General features: G+C 36.2%; 1 protein-coding gene across 4 annotated transcripts in view; it reads left to right on the top strand.

The window, feature by feature from the left end:
• Positions 1–20,638, top strand: part of ARHGAP5 (Rho GTPase activating protein 5) — a 73,172-nt gene that overhangs the window by 38,258 nt on the left and 14,276 nt on the right. For 3 of the 4 annotated variants that reach the window (XM_081548006.1, XM_081548004.1, XM_081548005.1), the window contains exon 3: positions 1,092–1,239. In XM_081548006.1, the coding sequence (XP_081404132.1) occupies positions 1,092–1,239 (148 nt within the window). The remainder of the gene's footprint in view (positions 1–1,091; positions 1,240–20,638) is intronic. The other variant, XM_081548008.1, reaches the window with a different exon arrangement.

Below are 20,638 nucleotides of genomic sequence, written 5' to 3'. Positions count from 1 at the left end.
CTTTACCGTCTGAGCCACCAGGGAAATTGCATAACTCGGAGCTTGAAAGAATATTGAAAGATCAATCCATCCAAAGGAGACTCCTCTGGGAAGAATTGGAAATTAAAATGAGGGCTGTTGCTTTAAGCATTGAAACCTCTGCCTGTGCTCCCTTTCTACCCACCCCCCCACACACATTTTTATGATTAGAAATACCATGTCTTTATCTGATATGTAAGTCAGTTACAATACTTATGACAAGTATAAGTACACCCTACTTAAGGAAGACTGACTCAGAATCTCCCTAAGGGTTGAATTTCAGGCAGTATTTCCTTAGTTTTTGAAATGTTCACTCCCTGGTTAAGCTATTTTCTCCCAATGCAAGATTGAAATTAAACTTTGAAAATTCTTATGTAACTTTTTACTATTGTGAAAATATTTTGTTCATTGCTAATAAAAATTACCTTTTTGGGTGCCTAGTAAAATGTTTTTAATAGACTGAATTAACATCTCATTTCCCACTGGGATGTTACTTTCTTTTATAGAAAATATCTTAATGTTTAAGAAATATTCAATAGTCACTATGGAAGAAAATGGGGAAATAAGACGTAAATGATGGAACTAGACACTCATGGAGTTGCATAGCTTCATTATATAATCAATAATTAAAGCTATGTTATGCTTGCTAATATAGCTATGCACAAAAATCTCACTTGGAACTTCCCAAAGACCAAATAACAAATGCCACAATTAACATACCACACTTGAACTGTGAATTGTGTGATGCTTACTTCTTGTTTCTCCTTTTCATTGGCATTGAAAAGTGATGTTTTCTAATTTTCCTGCCTATCCAGTTTTCTATTATTTTCCAAAGAGAACAGTTTCTGCTGTTCAGCCATTTTTTGTCTATTCACTTTCGTCTCTTTCTCTTGGTCAAGTTACTGTTTATAGCAGAATATATTTATTGAATCCCATATTGATGGACATTTAGGTTGGATGTAACTTTTAAATATTTCTTTTGATACAAAATGTGTATTTATATTGCTTGATACTAATGTTATTTTAAAGGGAATTAATTAAAATAGTTTTAACTTGAATATATTTTCTTATAGCAGAAAAAGAAAACTAAGAACTTCAATCCACCAACACGTAGAAATTGGGAAAGTAATTACTTTGGGATGCCCCTCCAGGATCTGGTTACAGCTGAGAAGCCTATACCACTCTTTGTTGAAAAATGTGTGGAATTTATTGAAGATACAGGTAGGATAGAAGTTATCATTGCAAGAGGTTTGATTTAAACTTTTACTTTTGCTACACCAATAGTTTGTCGGATGTTCCCTGATTCAAACTAAAATTTGAAAAAAGTATGTCATTCTCATTAGGATTAATTATCTTGAGTATTCTAGACATAACCATCTGATACTTGAAAGCAGTTTTTTTATTAGCCAGTCATGCTTTTATTAGATTTCTCTTTATTAAATGACAAAGTCAGATCCTAGAATGTTAAATTAATTCTGGAATTTCAAATAACTCAGTTATTAAATTATGCTACTATTTAATCATAGGTATGATTTAAGGTAGTAGTTTTAATGTTTTCAAAATGTTTAAGTCTAATACTATTTTTTAACTCATTTTACACATGAATTTTTCCTTTTAAAATTCATAGCAATATGTATGAATGCACAAAAGGTAGCTTGTTTGTGATGTTATTGTTTATTCAGGAGCACTAGCTTAATATGGTTTGTATCGTTTGAGTTGTATTTGTAAGACGTGTGTAGATATCCTCACTGTTTTAAAAACAAGCCTGCTCTTATGTCTTTCATCCAATGAAGCTGTTACTGAGTGGTGGACTAGTCACAGTTGAGGAATAAAGGCAGAATATTATCATGTTTATATGCATTTAAAATGAATACAAGTTAACCATGAAACTGCAGTGATCTGAAAGGAAAATTAAATGGTTTGAAAACATGAGCTAATTTCATTATAGCTTTATTTATTCTTAATGACTTCTTTTGATAGGACATTTGCCTATCTTTTTTATTTAAAAAAATGCTTATCTAGAAAGCTCATTTTTACTTCAGTGTAAATAGTGAAATTATATTAATTGATTTTTAAATGTTAAACTAACCTTAGATTCCTGGGATAAATACCACTTGGTCTATGTGTTATTGCTGGACCCAGTTTGCTAAAATGTTAAGGATTTCTGCATTCTAAGAATTAACAATTTATAGTTTTCTAGCAGTGCCTTTATCTGGTTTTGGTATCATGGTAAAGCTGACATCATAGACTGAGTCTGTTTTCTGAAAAAGATTGTATAGAATGGTTATAGATCTTTATTAAATTTGGTAGAATTCACCAGCAAAACTATCTGGACCTGGAATTTTGTGAGGAGGTTTTTAACTATAGATTAAATGTCTTTAATGGATATAGGACTGTACAGATTTTCAATTTATTCAGTGAGCATTGACTGTGTCTTTCAGGGAGTTTGTCCTTTTCATTCAAGTTACTATAAGGTGGTTTATAAAATTCCGTATCATACTTTTGATGCTTCTTCTTTTGTTTTTGGCATTACTGATTTCTTTTTTCCTCTTCTCAGAAGTTTATCCATTGTATTGATCTTTTCAAAGAACCAGCTTTTGATTTTATTGATTTTTTTTCTCTTTTGTCCATTTCTAAATTCAGTGAATTCTACTTCTTTCCTTCTTTTTGCTTTCATTTGATTTTTTTTATAGTTTCTTAAAGTGTAAACCTAGATTAATGATTTTGTCCAGTCTTCTATACTATTCAGCATTTAAATTTTTCCTGTAAATATTATTTTAGCTGTATGCCATGGTCTTAATGCTGTTTCCATTTTCATTCAGTTCAGGATACTTTGTAATTTCCCTTTTGACTTTTTAATTTAGCGCATTAATTAAGTTTTATTTCATATGTTTTCCAGATAACTTTCTGTTATTCATCTATAGTTTAATTTTGTTGCAGTTGAAAACAGTTTGACTTCAGTGTAACTTTATTGAGACTTGTTATTTATAGCCCAGAATGTAGTTTGTTTTGAAGAATGTTCCTTGGGACCTTGAGCAAAATGTTGATTAAGCTATTGGATGAAAGATTCATCCAATGTCAGATCAAGTTCTTTGAGGATATTGGTCAAGTCTTATCTGTCCTTACTGATTTTCTTGTTGACTTGTTTTTTTTATTGAGTACTATTAAAATCTTTAATCATGATTGATACTTGTCCTTTTCTCCTTTCAGTTGTGTTAGTTTTTGCTTCATGTGTTTTGAAATTTGTTTAGTTTCACATATGTTTAGGATTGTGTCTTTTTTTATGAAATAGTATCTTTATGATGCATTCTCCTTGTTTTGAAGCCTACTTAATCAAAAATTAATGTAGCAAATTGCATTTTCTTTCTTTTTTCTATGTGGTATATCTTTTTTTATCCTTTTATTTGTATCTTTGTATTTAATGGCATTTCTCATGGAATGAGTCTGACAATCCACTCTTCTAGGTGGAGTATTTATTAGATCATTGGCTTTTTATGTAATTATCAGTCTAATTGGTTTTAAATCTTCTGTCTTGTTTTTATTTATTTTTTGTTTCATGTGAATATTATTCCTTTTCTGTTTTTGCTTTCTTTTGGATTATCTGAAAACTTTTTACTCTATTTTAACTCCAGCATCCAGTTACTATGTTTATCTGTTAGGGTTGTTTTAAGTGGTACTCTCGAATTTTAAATATATATCTTTAATCACAATTCATCTTTATACAACATTACACCAGCATAATGTGTAGCTTAAGAACCTTGGAACAGTACATTTAACCTTCCTATCCCTTGTTCTATTGTATGCTTTAAATTTATAATATATTTTAAATATCATAGTATATGTTCATAATTTTTATTTTAAACAAGTAATTATCCTTACTTTTGAAAGATTTTCTTAGGTTATAATCCTCTTAGAAAACAGCTTTATAAAAATATAATCCACATACTCTACAATCTACCCATTTAAATTGTACAGTCCAGTGGTATATTTGTATGTTCACAGAATTGTGCAGGCATCAGCACATTCAATTTTAGAGCGTTTTCATCACTTCCAAAGTAAACCCCATCCATTAAGCATTCAGTTCCCCATTCTCCATACTCATCCTCCCTTAACTTTCTGACTCTATAGATTTACCTCTTCTGGTCTTTTGTGACTGTCTTCTTTGCTTTTACATAGTGTTTTATAGCATCCATGTTAGCATCTCTCGGCACTTCATTTTTAAAAATAATTTTTATTTTTGGCTGTGCTGGGTCTTTGTTGCTGCGCGGACTACTCTAGATGCAGGGCATGGGCTTCTCATTGCAGTGGCTTGTCTTGTTGCCGAGCACTGGCTCTGGGGCACACAGGTTTCAGTAGTTGCTGGACGTGGTCTTAGTAGTTGCAGTTCCCGGGGTCTAGAGCACAGATTGAGTGGTTGTGGTGCATGGGCTAACTCAGCAGCATGTGAAATTTTCCCAGATCAAGCACTGAATTCATTTCTCCTGCATTGGCAGACAGACTCTACCACTGAGCCACCAGGGAATCCCCATTGATTTTTATTGTTAAATAATGTCCCATTGATGCGAATTTGTGTTGATTGCCACTTTTTGACAACTCTGAATATTGCTGCAGTGAACACTTATGTACCAGTTTTTTGTGTGGACACGTTTTTCGCTTCTTTTGAGTATACATACCTAGGAGCAGAATTTCTAGATCATAGGGTACGTATGTGTTAATTGATCAGTCATGTCTGACTCTTCGCGACCCTGTGGACTGTAGCCCACCAGGCTCCTCTGTCCATGGAATTCTCCAGGCAAGAATACTGGAGTGGGTTGTCGTTTCCTTCTCCAGGGCATCTTCCTAACCCAGGGATCTAACCTAGGTCTCCTGTGTTGCAGGCAGATTCTTTACCATATGAGCCACTAGGGAAGCCCCTATGTTTAACCCTTTGAGGAATTTACCAGACTGTCTTCCAAAAAGTGACTGCACCATTTACATTCCCACCAGCAATATTCAGGAGTTCTAGTTTCTCCACATCTTTGCTAACACGTATTTTCTGGTTTTTTGATTATAGCCATACAAGTGGGTGTGAAAGGCTCATATGGTTTTGGTTTGCATTTCCCTGACGACTGATGATGTTGAACATATTTTCAGTTGTTTATTAGCCATTTGTATATCTTTGGGAAAACATATATTCAGATACTTTGCCATTTTTAAGTTGTCTTATTGTTGAGTTTAACAGTTCTTTATAGACTCTGCATACAAGTTGCTTTCAAATATGATTTGCTTTCCCCCAAATTCCTTGTTGGTATCATTTGAAGCACAAAAGTTGTAAATTTTGATGAAATCTCATTTTTCTTTGGTCACTGTGTGCACAGTATCATATCTAAGAAAGCTTTGCTGAAACCAAGATTACAAAAATGTATTCCTATATATTCTTCTAAGAGCTTTTTTGGTTTTAGCTGTTACATTTAGGTCTGTGATTCATTTTGAGTTAATTTTTGTGTGTGGTACAAGGAGGCATCCTAGCTTGATTCATTTGCTTGTACGTATCCATTGTCCAAGCACCATTTATTGAATTACCTTGGCATTCTTTTTGAAAATCACTTGGCCGTAAATGTGAGTAATTCTTCCGCTTGTATTCCATTGATCAATGAGCCTATCCATTTTTGTCAGTACCACTTTGTTTTTAATATTTTATCTCTGTGGTAAGTTTTGAAACCAGGAAGTATAGTTCTCCAACTTTGTTCTTTTGATTTCTAGGCTGTTAGATTTTTTTTTTTCCCAGTTTTTTTAAAGATTGTTCCTCGTCTTCTGCATGATATTTACCAAAAAACCTGTTTTTCTTACCAGTATTCCTCTGTATATGATGTGTTACCCTCTCTCCCTCGATTCCCAACTGCTTTTAAGATTATTCTCTCTGGTTTTTGCCAATTTTTTTTTTTAATAGCATGTTAGTTTTTTGTTTTTTTTTTTTGGTGTGGGTGTGTATTCTTTGGGATTTTCTGTGTATATAAGGTCATATCCAATATGAATAGGGATAGCTTTACTTCTTTTGAAATTTGGTCGTCTTTCATTTCTGTGTCTTGCTCTGGCTTGAACTTCCAGTGTAATATTGAATAGCTGTGGTGAAAGCAGGCCTTGTCGGTATTCCTTTCTTTAGAGGAAAGCTTTCTTTCTTTCACCATTATCATGTTAGCTCTGAATTTTTCATAAATGTTCTTTATCATGGTATAGAAGTTTCCTTCTGTATTAGTTTCCTGGAGTTGCCAGAATGAACTCCCACAAACTGGGTAGCTTAAAACAATAGAAATGTATTTGCTGACAGCATAAAGGCTGGAAATCTGAAATCAAAATGTCAGTTGGGTCATGCTCCCTCTGAGACTCTGGATAGAATCCTTGCTTGCTTCTTTCTGGCTTCTGGTGGTGTCTGTCAACCCTTGATATTCCTTGGCTTACAGTAATGTTACTCCATTCTGTTTGGAGTTCTGGCTGTACCTGCCTTCTTAGAAAGTTGTTAGTTGTTGGGTTAAGGACTCACCCTACTCCAGTATGACCTCATCTTATCCTAGCTGATTGTAGTGGTCTTGTTTCCAAGTAAGGTCCCTTTCTAAGGCATTGGGGGTTATGACTTCAACATATCTTTTGGGGAGACTAAGTCAATCCATAAAACATTTTATTCCTAGTTTGTTGAGTATTTTTTATTGTGAAAGGCTGTTGGATATTCTGAAATGGTTTTTCTGTGTCAATTGATATAATCATGTAGGGGTTTTTTTCTTTCATTCTATTAATGTGGTGAGTTGCATTATCTTTTTCTTATGTTGAACCACATTTGCATTCCTGTGATAAATCCCACTACCTCGTGGTATATAATCTTTTTAATGCTGTTGCATTCAATTTCCTGTGTGTGTGCTCAGTTGCTCAGTTGTGTCTGACTCTTAGCCCACCAGGCTTGTCTGTCCAAGGAGTCTCCAGGCAAGAATACTGAAGCAGGTTGCCATTCCTTAATGTAGGGGATCTTCCCAACCCAGGGATCAAACTCGCATCTTTTGCATCTCCTGCATTTGCAGGCAGTTTCTTTACTACTGTACCACCTGGAAGGGCCTTCAGTTTGCTAGTGTTTTGCAGAAATTTTTTGCATCTGTATTCCTAAAGAATATTGGTATGTAGCTTTCATTTCTTTTGGAGTCTTTGGCTTTAGTATCGGGGTAATACCGACCTCATAGAATGAGCTAGGAAGTGTTTCTTCCTTTATCTTTTTATTCTTTAGAATATTTTAATGCTAGTTTTCTCTGTTATTAAAGAGCTATCTTCAGGAACTTTTGAAGCATTTCTGTGTTAGAGATTTTCTAAATTCTAGATTTTAGTTTTTCAATTTTCTGTTTTGTTGCCAGTGTACCTCCTGCTGCTTATAATTTTATTTTGCATTTCCAGTTTGCAGCTTCTAATCTGTTGTGAGTCAGGAAAACATATGGCAGAGTTAGTCTAAGTTGTGTTTTTGGTTAGGTTAAATAGAATCTGTGGGAAAACAGGAGGTATTCCTCCTATAAAGAAAACAGTATATTTTAGTGCAAGGGTTTGTAGCATCTTTTTGGTTATTTATAATCCTTTTTATTTGCATTTTTTCAGTTATGATAGGTTAGATGATGAGATGACCAAGTTCCAGATAAATGAAGAATTTCTCTCAATATCCTAAAATTTATATTTGCTTGTAGATGTATTTAATCTGAAATGCCCTCATTATTACAAATTGCAAAGAAAAGATTACCTCTAAAGCTTAGAGGTTATTTTTCTGCTCAGGTTATGTTAGAAGCATGAGTGTCTCAGTGAGGTTCTTTAAATATTGGTCTGAAAATTATGTTGTTCCAACACACCAATGATAAATGAAATAATTGAGGTGAAATGAGTATAAATGAATCTCTGTTTTATTGCTAAAATAAAGTTCACTATAACTTTGTTTTTATTTATATTTCATCATTCCCACTTGCCTTTTTGAAGAACTACTCATTTTCGTTAATCTAAGTAACACTTTTTCACTGAATGTCGTTGCCTTTTGTCTTCTGTGCTTCCTTGTCCTACCTATATATCAGTCCATTTTTATATTCACCCCTTTGCATATCTCATCAACCCCCACCATGTCATTCTCTTGGCAAACCTCAACTTTGATTAAACTAACTCCCTGCCTACTCTGTGGTTGGATGAGAAAAGTAGATCATAGCTGTAGAAAAACATAAACCATGCATTTCACGTTAAATATGTGACCACAGATCTGAAGTAATCATCCCATATTTTCTTTATTTCTTCATATTTTGAAAATTTTTTGAACCTTCAGAAATGTTATGAGGATAATATTATGAAGCATCCATACAACTTTCATCTAGATATACCAGTTTTGGGGGAGGAGGTTGCCACATTTTTCCCCAACCTTTTTTTTTTGGCCAAACCATTTGAAAGTTACAGATATCATGTACTTCACTCTTGAATCTCTTAGCATATATCTCCTAAGAACAAGGACATTTTCTCCACATAACCACAATATAAATACCACCTTTGGGAAATAAAACATTGATAAAATCTTACTTTTTAATATTTTGTTTATAAGCAGATTTCCGTTATTATCCCAGTAATGCCCTCTTACAGCTTCTTTGTTCCTTCATTTTAGGATCCAGTCAAGGATCGTGCATTTGCATTTATTGTTATGCATGAAATATGTCTCTTTATCTTTCCTTAATCTAGAATAGTTCTCTAGCATTGCTTATATTTTCTTGACACATTTTTTGAAAATTCTTAAATTTTTTTTCCCAGAATGTTCCTAAATTTTGTCTGATTCCTGGTTAAACATTTCTGGCTGGAATTCTACCCAGGGCTGATGTATCTTTCTTTGATGCATCACACTAAGAAACATATGATGTTATTTCCTAAAGGACTTTTTAGGTTGCTTTTGAAATTCTAGACTTTTAATAACCTTAACAGTGTCAGATAATGCTTAAAGTTGTGATCATTGACATCTGACTTTAATGATTCAAGAGTGACTTGTTTATTCTTGATCTAGCCAAGAATAAATTAGCCCTTAAAGCATTACATTAGATAATTTTAGTATGTCTGTGTCTAGCAAAAAATTCCTTAAGGATTTCTAGTATATTAATAAATTGCCTTTTGTGTTTTCTGGCTTTGAAACATATTTTTTATCTGTTAGCAAGAACATTTTCTTCTTGAAGTAGCTGGTCATTGGGGTACAGCTAATGCTTTCTTTTTGTTTTTTGAACACCACAGCCATTAGACCATAATCTCTAAGAGAGGACCCCTAGCTCCTAAAACTGGGGGACATATGATTAAATCTTTATTTAATAAATGTTTAAAAAATGAACCCTAGTTTCTTTTAATAACCCTATGTTTGTGTCCTCATGCCAGTAGTAACACATAAATGATATGTTTTTAAGTCTTTATTTTCCACAATAGAATTAGCATTTATTATTTTTTCCTACGAGTGCATGACCATTGCAAAAGATAGTGTGACTTTTTATAATTTAAATTTATATCAGCTGAGTAATTTTTATTGTGCTGAGCTGTTCCATCATTAAAAATCCAGGCTTTACCTTGTGGTAATAGTAGATGATGAAGGTGATACACAATTTGCAAAGTGCTCTGGTTAATGCAGGAAAAGAAAGGCTGTTCTTAGGAGAAAGCTATGTCAAATACTTTGTTTTTAAGTTAGATGGAAACATATGGAATTGTCATTTTTGTGATTGACGACCAGGTGATTATACCTGTAGCTCTTTTGTTCTTTTAATGGTGAAATTCCTGCAGGAAAATTAATGTTTGCAAGTCTGAAGAAACACACTAGCCTTTCCTCTTTTTATACCTATGGGGAAATAATTAGTAATGTATTCAGCTTTTACATTCAATACTGGCAGTTATCCTTTTGTTTACATATTTGCTTATATTTTTATTTTCTAGGAAAAATGTCTAGAAATGAAATTATTTTGCCAACTTCAGTGATAGAAAGCATGCAGAGAGAGGAAACCACCTACCATGTCAAAAATATTTCCTTTATATATCAAATGAGACAAATTAATGACCCGGGCTTACCCGATATCTTACCTTTAGCAAGTCAATTCACTTTTCAAAAGCTTGTCTCCTTATCATTAACATAAAGCCTCTTGTCAGTTATTTTGAAAATGGAATGAAAACAAATATGTAACATTTGCTTTATAAATTTTTAAGCTTTTTATGTAAAGAAAGTAACAAAAGGAAAGGCTGAATACTGTTGTTGCTTTTTCTCAGATATTAAAGATATAGTGGCTAGAAAGTAGTGGTGTATTTTAATACAGTGAATTCCAGTTGCAGTAATATTCCCCCCACATTTAAAATTTACTATTTATGATTGAGGAGGGAAAAAATACTGCCTTTAGCCTTATTAATTCTTGTAGTATTCTTGTCCCTGAAGTGTCACTTATCATTGCTAAAAGACTCTTAACTCCATTGATTTTACTTCTATCCTCATACATTTTGATATTTATATGTTTATATCTTTTTTTAAAAAATTTTTAGATTTAAAGCAGAATCAAGAGAGTGATTTCCCATTTACCCACTCTCACACGTGAAACTCTCCCTAACCCCCATCACCAACATCCCTCCCCAAAATGGTACATTTTTTGCCAAGGATAAACCTGCGCTGACACATGATAATCACCCAGAGTTCATAGTGTACATTGGTGTTTACTCTTGGTGTTGTGTATTTTATTGGTTTGGACATATGTATAATGACATATCCATCATTACAGTAGCATAAAGAATGTTTTTACTGCCCTAAAAATCTTTTGTGCTCTGCCTATTCATCTCTCTCTACCTCCCCCACCCCTGGCAACCACATACCTGTTTGCCTTTTTACGTTTTTATGGTTTTACCTTTTCTACAATGGTTACAATAATCCAATATGTGCCCTTTTCAGATTGGCTTCTTTCATTTAGTAATATGCATTTAAGTTTTCTGTATGTCTTTTCATGGGTTAATAACTCCATTCTTTCTTGACATCAAATAATATTTCATTGTCTGGATGTACCACCATTTACCATTTATCTTCTGAAGAACAGCCTGTATGCTTCCACGTTTGGGCAGTTACGCTATAACATAGCTATAGCTATAAAATAAATGCTGTAAACACTGGTGTGCAGATTTTTGTGTAGACATTTTTCAATTCCTATGGGTAAGTTAACAAAGAGCGTTATTGCTGGATGGTATGGTAGGAGTGGGCTTGCTCTGTGGCTCAGCAGTAAAGAATCTACCTACAATGCAGACGACGTGGGTTCAATTCCTGCATTGGGAATATCCCCTGGAGGAGGAAATGGCCACCCACTCTGGTATTCTTGCCTAAAAAATCCTATGGACAGAAGAGTCTGGTGGGCTACAGCCCAACGGGTTGCGAAGAGTTGGACATAGCTGAGTGACTGAGCACACATGGTAAGAGTGCATTCAGGTTTCTTTGTTTGTCTTCTTGGCCTGCCTTGAGGCTTGCAGGATTGTAGTTCCCCAAACCAGAGATTGAATCCAGGCTCCTGGCAGTGGAAGCTCAAAGAGTACATTTAGTTTTGTTAAAAAACTTACAGGCCATCTTCCAGAGTGTCTGTACCATTTTGCATTCCCACCAGCAGTAAATGAAAATTTCTGTTCTCCACATCCTTGTCAGCAGTTGGTGTTGTCATTGTTCGGGATGTTGGCATTCTAATAGTGATGTCTCATTGTTTAACTTGAAATTCCCTAGTAACATATGATATTGAACATCTTTTTATATTTATTTGCTATCTATATATCTTCTTTGATAAGGTATCTATTAAGGTCTTTGGCCCATTTTGCAGTGGAGTTGTTTTCTTACTACTGAGTTTTAAGTGTTCTTAGTGTATTTTGGATGGCATTCCTTATCAGATACATGTTTTGTAAATACTTTCTCCCAGTCTGTGACTTCTAATTCTCTTGATGTTGTCTTTCACAGAGCAATGACTTTTAATTTTAAGGAAGTTCACCTTATCAATATTTTTATCACAGCTTGTGTATTTGAGCTTGTATCTAAAAAGGCATCACCATACCCAAGGTCATCTAGGTTTTTTTTATTATGTTTTCTTCTAGGAATTTTATATTTCTCCATTTTACATTTAAGTCAGTGATCCATTTTCAGTTCATTTTCCTCAAGGGTAAAGGTCTGTGTCTAGATTCATTGTTTTGTGTATGAACATCCAGTTTCTCTAGCACTACTTGTTGAAGAGAATGTTTTCACTTTACTGTTCTTACTGCCTTTGCTCCTGTGTCAAAGATCAATTGACTATTAATGGGTGTTTATTTCTGGGCTCTCTATTCTGTTCCATTGATCTATTTGTTTGTTTTTTCCTCAATACCATATTCTCTTTTTTGAAAAAAAATTTTAAGGTTTATTTATTCATTTTTGACTGTGCTGGGTCTTTGTTGCTGCACATAGGCTTTCTCTGGTCTCAGTGTGCAGGCTTCTCGTTGTTCTGGCTTCTCTTGTTGCAGAGCACAGGCTCTAGATGCATGGCATTCGGTAGTTGTGGCATATGGGCTAAGGAGTTGCAGCTTATGGGCTCTAGAGCACTGGCCCAGTAGCTGTGGCACATGGGTTTAGTTGCCACACAGCTGTGTGATCTTGCCAGAGTAGAGATCCAACCCATGTCCCCTGCACTGATAGGTGAATTCTTAGCCACTGGACCACCTGGAAAGCCCTCATATCGTCTTGATTGCTGTAGCTTTATAGTAAATCTTAAAGTCAAGTAGCATCAATCTTCTAACTTTTTTCCCTATAAATATTGTGTTGGCTATAAGTCTTATCCTCTCTCTATAAACTCTAGAATCAGTTTGTTGATAACCATAAAATAATTTCCTGGGAATTTGATTGGGTTGCTTTGAATCTGTAGATCAAGCTGAGAAGAATTGACACCCAAATGGCATTTGTCTTCCTATCCAAGAACATGGTATATCTTTCTGTTTACAGTTGATCTTTGAACAACATGAGTTTGAACTGTGTGTCCACTTACACTTGGATATTTTTCCGTAGTAAATAATATAGTACTAAACACAGTCAATGTTTGGTTGAATCTGTGGATGTGGAGCCACAGTGGATACAGAGGACCAACTATAAGTTATACATGGACTAGCTCCTGCATTGCTCAAGGGTCAGTTGTATTTAGTTCTTTGCTTTCACTCATCAGTTTTGTAGTTTTTCTCATATAGATCTTGCAATATTTGTTAGATGTGTACTTAGAGATTTCTGTTTTTCATACTGTTTGTGTTCATGGGGTTCTTGGAGCAAGAATACTGGAGTGGTTTGCCATTACCTCCTCCAGCCAGGAGGCTTATCGCTCCTTTACAAATAGCTGAGGAAAGAAGAGGAAAGCAAGGGAGAAAGGGAAAGATATACCCAACTGAATGCAGAGTTTCAGAGCATAGCAAGGATAGATAAGAACGCCTTCTTGAATGAACAATGCAAAGAAGTTGAGGAAAACAATAGAGTGGGAAAGACTAGACATCTTTTCAAGAAAATTGTAGATATCAAGGAAACATTTCATACATAGATGGACATGATAAAGGACACAAACAGTAAGGACCTAGCAGAGGCAGAAGAGATTAAGAAGAGGTGGCAAGAACACACTGAAGAAATATACAAAAAATCTTAATGACCCAGATAACCACGATGGTATGGTCACTCACCTAGAGACAGATATCCTGAAGTGCAGGTGGGCTTTAGGAAACATTACTACAAACAAAGCTAGTGGAGGTGATACAATTCTAGCTGAGCTATTTAAAATCCTAAAAAATGACGCTTTAAAGTGCTACACTCAGTAGGTTAGCAAATTTGGAAAACTCAGCATTGGCACAAGACTGAAAAAGGTCAGTTTTCATTCCAGTCCCAAAGAAGGACAGTGCCAGAGAGTTGTCAAGCTACCAGACAGTTGCACTCATTTTGCATGCTAGTATGGTTATGCTCAAAATCCTTGAAGCTAGGCTTCAAAAGTACATGAACCAAGAACTTCCAGATGTACCTGCTGGGTTTAGAAAAGGCAGAGGAACCAGAGATCAAATTGTCAACATCTGCTGGATCATAGAAAAAGCAAGGGAATTCCAAAAAAACATCTACGTCTGCTTCATTGTCTACGCTAAAGATTTGACTGTGTGGATCACAGCAAACTGTGAAAAATTCTTAAAGAAATGGGAATGCCAGATCACCTTACCTGTCTCCTGAGAAACCTGTGTACAGGTCAGGAAGTAACAGTTAGAACGTTACATGGAACAACTGACTGGTTCAAAATTGGGAAAGGAGTACAAGGCTGTATATTGTCACTCTGCTTATTTAACTTATATGCAGAGTACATCATGCAAAATGCTGAACTGGATGAATTACATGCTGGAATGAAGATTGCCGGGAGAAATATCAACAACCTCAAATATGCAGTCGTTTCTCTAACGACAGAAAGCGAAGAGCAGCTAAAGAGCCTCTTGCTGAGGGTAAGAGAGTGAAAAAATGGCTTAAAACTCAACATTCAAATAACTAAGATCATGGTATCCAGTCCCATCACTTCATGGCAAATAAATGGAGGAAAAGAGAAAACATTAACAGATTCTGTTTTCTTGGGCTCCAGAATCATTATGGACAGTGACTGCAGCCATGAAGTTAAGACACTTGCTCCTTCCAAGGAAAGCTATGAAAAACCTAGACAGTATATTAAAAGGCAAAGGCATTAATTTGCCAACAAAGGTCCATATAGTCAAAGCCGTGGTTTTTCCAGTAGTCATGTACAGATGTGAGAGTTGGACCACAAAGACTGAGCACTGAAGAATTTATGCTTTTAAATTGTGGTCCTGGAGAAAGTCCCTTGGACAGCATGGAGATCAAACCAGTCAATCCTAAAGGAAATCAACTCTGAATATTCACTGGAAGGACTGATACTGAAGTCAAAGCTCCAGTACTTTGGCCAGTTCATGTGAAGAGCTGACTCATTGGAAAAGAGTCTGATGCAGGGGAAAGACTGTGGACAGAAAGAGAAGGGCAACAGAGTATGAGATGGTTGGATGGCATCGCGGACTCACTGGACATGAGTTTGAGCAAACTCGGAGAGATAGTGAAAGACAAGGAAGCCTGGCATGCTGCTGTCCATGGGGTTCTTGGTTCACATACTGTTTAAGCCTGGCTTGAAGGATTTTGAGTATTACCTTGCTAGTATGTGAAATGAGTGCAGTTGTGAAGTTTGAGCATTCTTTGGGATTGAAATGAAAACTGACCTGTGCCAGTCCTGTGGTCACTGCTGAGTTTTCCAAATTTGTTGGCATATTCAGTGCAGTGCTTTAATAGCATCATCTTTTAGAATTTATATGTATTGATATTCTTCATTTTTTAAGTCACCATTCTCCTGGTTTTCTTTGGTTCTTTGTTCATGGCTTCCTATAGCTCTTAGTGCATTTTTAAAGGTTAAAGTCTTTGTCTAATAAGTGCAGTGACTGGGTTTCCCCATAGGCAGTTTTTCTTAATATTTTTTCCTAGAATGGACCATACTGGCTTTTCTTTCTATGCTTCTTAATTTTTTTTGAAAATAAGATATGTAAATATTTTAGCATAGTGAAACATAGGTAAGTCCTTGTGCTCTTTCTTCTGGGAGCCACCAGACAAGTTAAAATTTACAATTATAGTTCTTTGTGAACAAGATCTGTGTTCCTGCCTCTGACACTTGCAGCCTAAACCCCGAGTGCCGTCTGCCTTCCTCATGGTCGTTGGCAATCTAGGGTATGGGGAGTAGTAGCTGGGCAGTTTAAAGCTTCTTTCTTCTCCAAAACTTCTAATGGTGGTTGTAATTTTTTTAGTAGATTGCAGAGTTCTGCGGAAGCTGATTCTGACACATTTTGGCTGCTCCTTAGTTGCTTTTGAGTTCCCTGGCATGAGGTGGCCAAAGTATTGGAGTTTCAGCTTCAACATCTGTCCTTCCAATGAACACCCAGGATTGATCTCCTTTGGGGTGGACTGGTTGGATCTCCTTGCAGGCAAAGGGACTCTCAAGAGTCTTCTCCAACACCACAGTTCAAAAGCATCAGTTCTTCAGTGCTCAGCTTTCTTTATAGTCCAACTCTCACATCCATACATGACCACTGGAAAAACCATAGCCTTGACTAGATGGACCTTTGTTGGCAAAGTAATGTCTCTGCTTTTTAATATGCTATCTAGGTTGGCCATAACTTTCCTTCCAGGGAGTAAGTGTCTTTTAATTTCATGGCTGCAATCACCATCTGCAGTGATTTTGGAGCCCCAAAAAATAAAGTCAGCCACTGTTTCCACTGTTTACCCATCTATCTGCCATGAAGTGATGGGACCGGATGCCATGATCTTAGTTTTCTGAATGTTGAGCTTTAAGCCACCTTTTTCACTCTCCACTTTCACTTTCATCAAGAGGCTCTTTAGTTCTTCACTTTCTGCCATAAGGGTGGTGTCATCCGCATATCTGAGGTTATTGATATTTCTCCCAGCAATCTTGATTCCAGCTTGTGCCTCCCCCAGCCCAGCGTTTCTCATGATGTACTCTGCATATAAGTTAACTAAGTGGGGTGACAATATACAGCCTTGACGTACTCCTTGTCCTATTTGGAACCAGTCTGTTGTTCCATGTCCAGTTCTAACTGTTGCTTCCTAACCTGCATACCGGTTTCTCAAGAGGCAGGTCAGGTGGTCTGGTATTCCCATCTCTTTCAGAATTTTCCACAGTTTATTGTGATCCACACAGTCAAAGGCTTTAGCATAGTCAATAAAGCAGAAATAGATGTTTTTCTGGAACTCTCTTGCTTTTTCGATGATCCAGCAGATGTTGGCAATTTGATCTCTGGTTCCTCTGCCTTTTCTAAAACCAGCTTGAACATCTGGAAGTTCACGGTTCACGTATTGCTGAAGCCTGGCTTGGAGAATTGTAAGCATTACTTTACTAGCGTGTGAGATGAGTTCAATTGTGTGGTAGTTTGAGCATTCTTTGGCATTGCCTTTCTTTGGGATTGAAATGAAAACTGACCTTTTCCAGTCCTGTGGCCACAGCTGAGTTTTGCATATTTGCTGGCATATCGAGTGCAGCACTTTCACAGCATCATCTTTTAGGATTTGAAATAGCTCAACTGGAATTCCATCACCTCCACTAGCTTTGTTTGTAGTGATGCTTCCTAAGGCCCCCTTGACTTCACATTCCAGGATGTCTAGCCCTAGGTGAGTGATCACACCATCGTGATTGTCTGGGTCGTGAACAACTTTTTTGTACAATTCTTCTGTGTATTCTTGCCACCTCTTCTTAATATCTTCTGCTTCTGTTAGGTTCCTACCATTTTTATCCTTTATCGAGCCCATCTTTGCATGAAATGTTCCCTTGGCATCTTTAATTTTCTTGAAGAGATCTCTAGTCTTTCCCATTCTATCGTTTTCCTCTATTTCTTTGCATTGATCGCTGAGGAAGGCTTTCTTATCTCTCCATGCTATTCTTTGGAACTCTGCATTCAGATGGGAATATCTTTCCTTTTCTCCTTTGCTTTTCGCTTCTCTTCTTTTCACCGCTATTTGTAAGGCCTCCTCAGACAGCCATTTTGCTTTTTTGCATTTCTTTTTCTTGGGAATAGTCTTGATTCCTGTCTCGTGTACAATGTCACGAACCTCCATCCATAGTTCATCAGGTATTCTGTCTATCAGATCTAGTCTTTTAAATCTATTTCTCACTTCTACTGTGTAGTCATAAGGGATTTGATTTAGGTCATACCTGAATGGTCTAGTGGTTTTCTCCACTTTCTTCAATTTCAGTCTTAATTCGGCAATAAGGAGTTCATTATCTGATCCACAGTCAGCTCCTGGTCTCGTTTTTGCTGATTGTATAGAGCTTCTCCATCTTTGGCTGCAAAGAATATAATTAATCTGATTTCGCTGTTGACCATCTGGTGATGTCCATGTGTAGAGTCTTCTCTTGTGTTGTTGGAAGAGAGTGTTTGCTATGACCAGTGTGTTCTCTTGGCAGAACTCTATTTGTCACTTTAGTGAAACTCTCATTTTATATCTATTATCAACTCAAATAGAACTTAGACCCTTTTAGAACTTCAGATATCATGAGTTCTGTGCAGTGTAAGGGTTAGTTATCTTTCTAATAGAAGAAAAAGAGGTGATAGTACTTGGTTAAAACATATTTTAAGTTTAGTTTTGGAATATTGGGATAGATTTCTAATGCCTATATTACTTGGAGGCCCAGGATGGATACTTTGAATGATTTAATTCACATCTAGATTATTAAGTTGCTGTTGCTGCTGCTTTTTACAAAAGAAAAAGTACATCACTCAGTTATCAGTGAACGGAAGGCAAGGTGTTTAGCATGGATGATTACACACATTTCCTTTTTCATGTAGCAAATAAATGTTTGTCACTATGTTAGGTTAGTCTCTCGTTTTTATTAAGTTTATTGATTGGTGTTTTACTATACAAATAAACTTTTTCTTTCTCCCTCAATTTGAGATTGCTTTTCCTCATTATTGGATTCAAATTATGCATTTTAGTTAGAAATACCACCAAAGTATTGTTGTATCTAAGTGCATCATATCTGTTGGTATTGGTGTTCAGTTGCTCAGTCATGTCCGACTCTTTGTGACCCCATGAACTGTAGCATGCCAGGCTTCCCTGTCCTTCATCATCCCTCCCAGAGTTTTCTCAAACTTGTGTCCATTGAGTCCGTGATGCCATTCAACCATCTCATCCTCAGTCATCCCCTTCTCCTCCTGCCTTCAATTTTTCCCAGCATCAGAGTCTTTTCCCAATGTCAGCCTTTTGCATCAGGTGGCCAAAGTATTAGAGCTTCATCAGCATCAGTCCTTCCAGTGAATATTCAAGGTTAATTTCCTTTAGAATTGCCTGGTTTGATCTCTTTGCTGTCCAAGGGACTCTCAAGAGTCTTTTCCAGCACCATAGTTTGAAGGAATAAATTCTTCAGCACTCAGCCTTTTTCACTGTCCAGCTCTTACATCCGTATATGACAACTGGAAAAACCACAGCTTTAACTATATGGACTTTTGTAGGCAAAGTAATGTCTCTGCTTTTTAATATGCTGTCCAGGTTTGTCATTGGTTTTCTTCCAAGAAGCAAGCGTCTTTTAATTTCATGGCTGCAGTCACTGTCCTCAGGGATTTTGGAGCCCAAGAAAATAAAGTCTGTTACTGTTTCTACTTTTTCCCCATCTGTTTGCCATGAAATGATGGGACTGGGTGCCATGATCTTCGTGTTTTGAGTGTTGAGTTGTTGGGATAGAATGTTATTTTGTCCCACAGTAAATGATATATTTTGGTTATTTGGTGGTATCTGCTGTGCTTTGTTGAAGTTAAAACTTTGGATTTAATAACTTTGACCCATGAAACTTTTGTCAGTGGATTTTTGCTACCTTTGCGTGTTTGTGCTCAATCGTTCGGGTGTGTCCAACTCTTTGCAGTCCTATGGACTACAGCCTGCCAGGCTCCTCTGTCCATGGGATTTTCTGAGCAAGAATACTGGAGTGGGCTGCCATTTCCTTCTTCAGGGGATCTTCCCTTACTTTTACGTTCATGAATTTCTCAATGTTGACGTGTTTCCTCCAGTGTGAGGCACATTTTTTTCCCCTTTCACATCTTTGTATGTAAAGATATTTGTGAAATTTATAAAACAAAATATTAATAAAATAATTTAAGCTGATGAAAATTAGAAGGGATTAATATATTGTCCCATACAAGCATCTTGACATTGCTCCAGAAATAAGTTTGACAGAATCCACTGTTCTGTTCTTTTTTTTCCTCCTTGTGATCAGAAGAGTACAATGCCTTATCAAATTGAGTCTCTTTTAGAAGTTTCCCATTGAACATAGGGATAGGTTTTTGGCTTATGATGCAAATATTGGCTCTTCTGTTGTCCGACAAATCCTTGCAGCTCGTCTTTTTAAATTTTTTTTTCCGTGTCTGATTTCTTTATGTTCTTTAGACTGGATATTTCTGTCGTTTGTCTTCAAGGTCACTTGCTCACTTCTCTGTCATCATTTGTCTGTTCTTGATTGCATTCAGTGAATTTGTTGTTTCTGTTACTGTATTTCTGGTTCTGAAATTTCCATTTTGTTGTTCCTTATATTTCTGTTTCTTTGCTGAAACTTTCTGTTAGGAAGTTCATTTCAAGTGTGTTTATAATTGTTCACCGAAGTGTTTTATGATGCTCTGAAATCCTTATCAGATAATTCCACAACTGACATCTTTGTATTGGTGTCGGTTAATTGTCTTTTCTCATTCAGGTTGAGATTTTCTTGATTCTTGAAATGAAGAATGATTTTCATTTTATTATGGTTTTGTTCTAAATTTTGAATAGTATGCTGTGAAACTCTGAGTCTTATTTAAATCTATTTTTAACAGGCCTCCTCTGACACTACTAGCAGGAGAGGAAGGCTGCCTCATTACTACAAAGTGAGGCTAGAAGATTGGACTCCCCACCCTGCTTTATCTACACTAGCCTCTGTTGACCACTGTGGTGGAGAGGGGAGGGTACCTCTTACCTCAAAGTGGTAGTTAAAAACTTCAGACTTCAGTCAGCCCTTGCTGACATCTTGAGAGGGGAAGGACACCTTTGTTA

Source organism: Giraffa tippelskirchi, chromosome 12 (assembly GCF_054371585.1).
Source record: "Giraffa tippelskirchi isolate mGirTip1 chromosome 12, T2T-mGirTip1v1.2.pri, whole genome shotgun sequence".
Taxonomy (NCBI): Eukaryota; Metazoa; Chordata; class Mammalia; order Artiodactyla; family Giraffidae; genus Giraffa; species Giraffa tippelskirchi.
The sequence above is the reverse complement of the archived record's forward strand: the minus strand, read 5'-3'. Positions and strand labels throughout refer to the sequence as shown.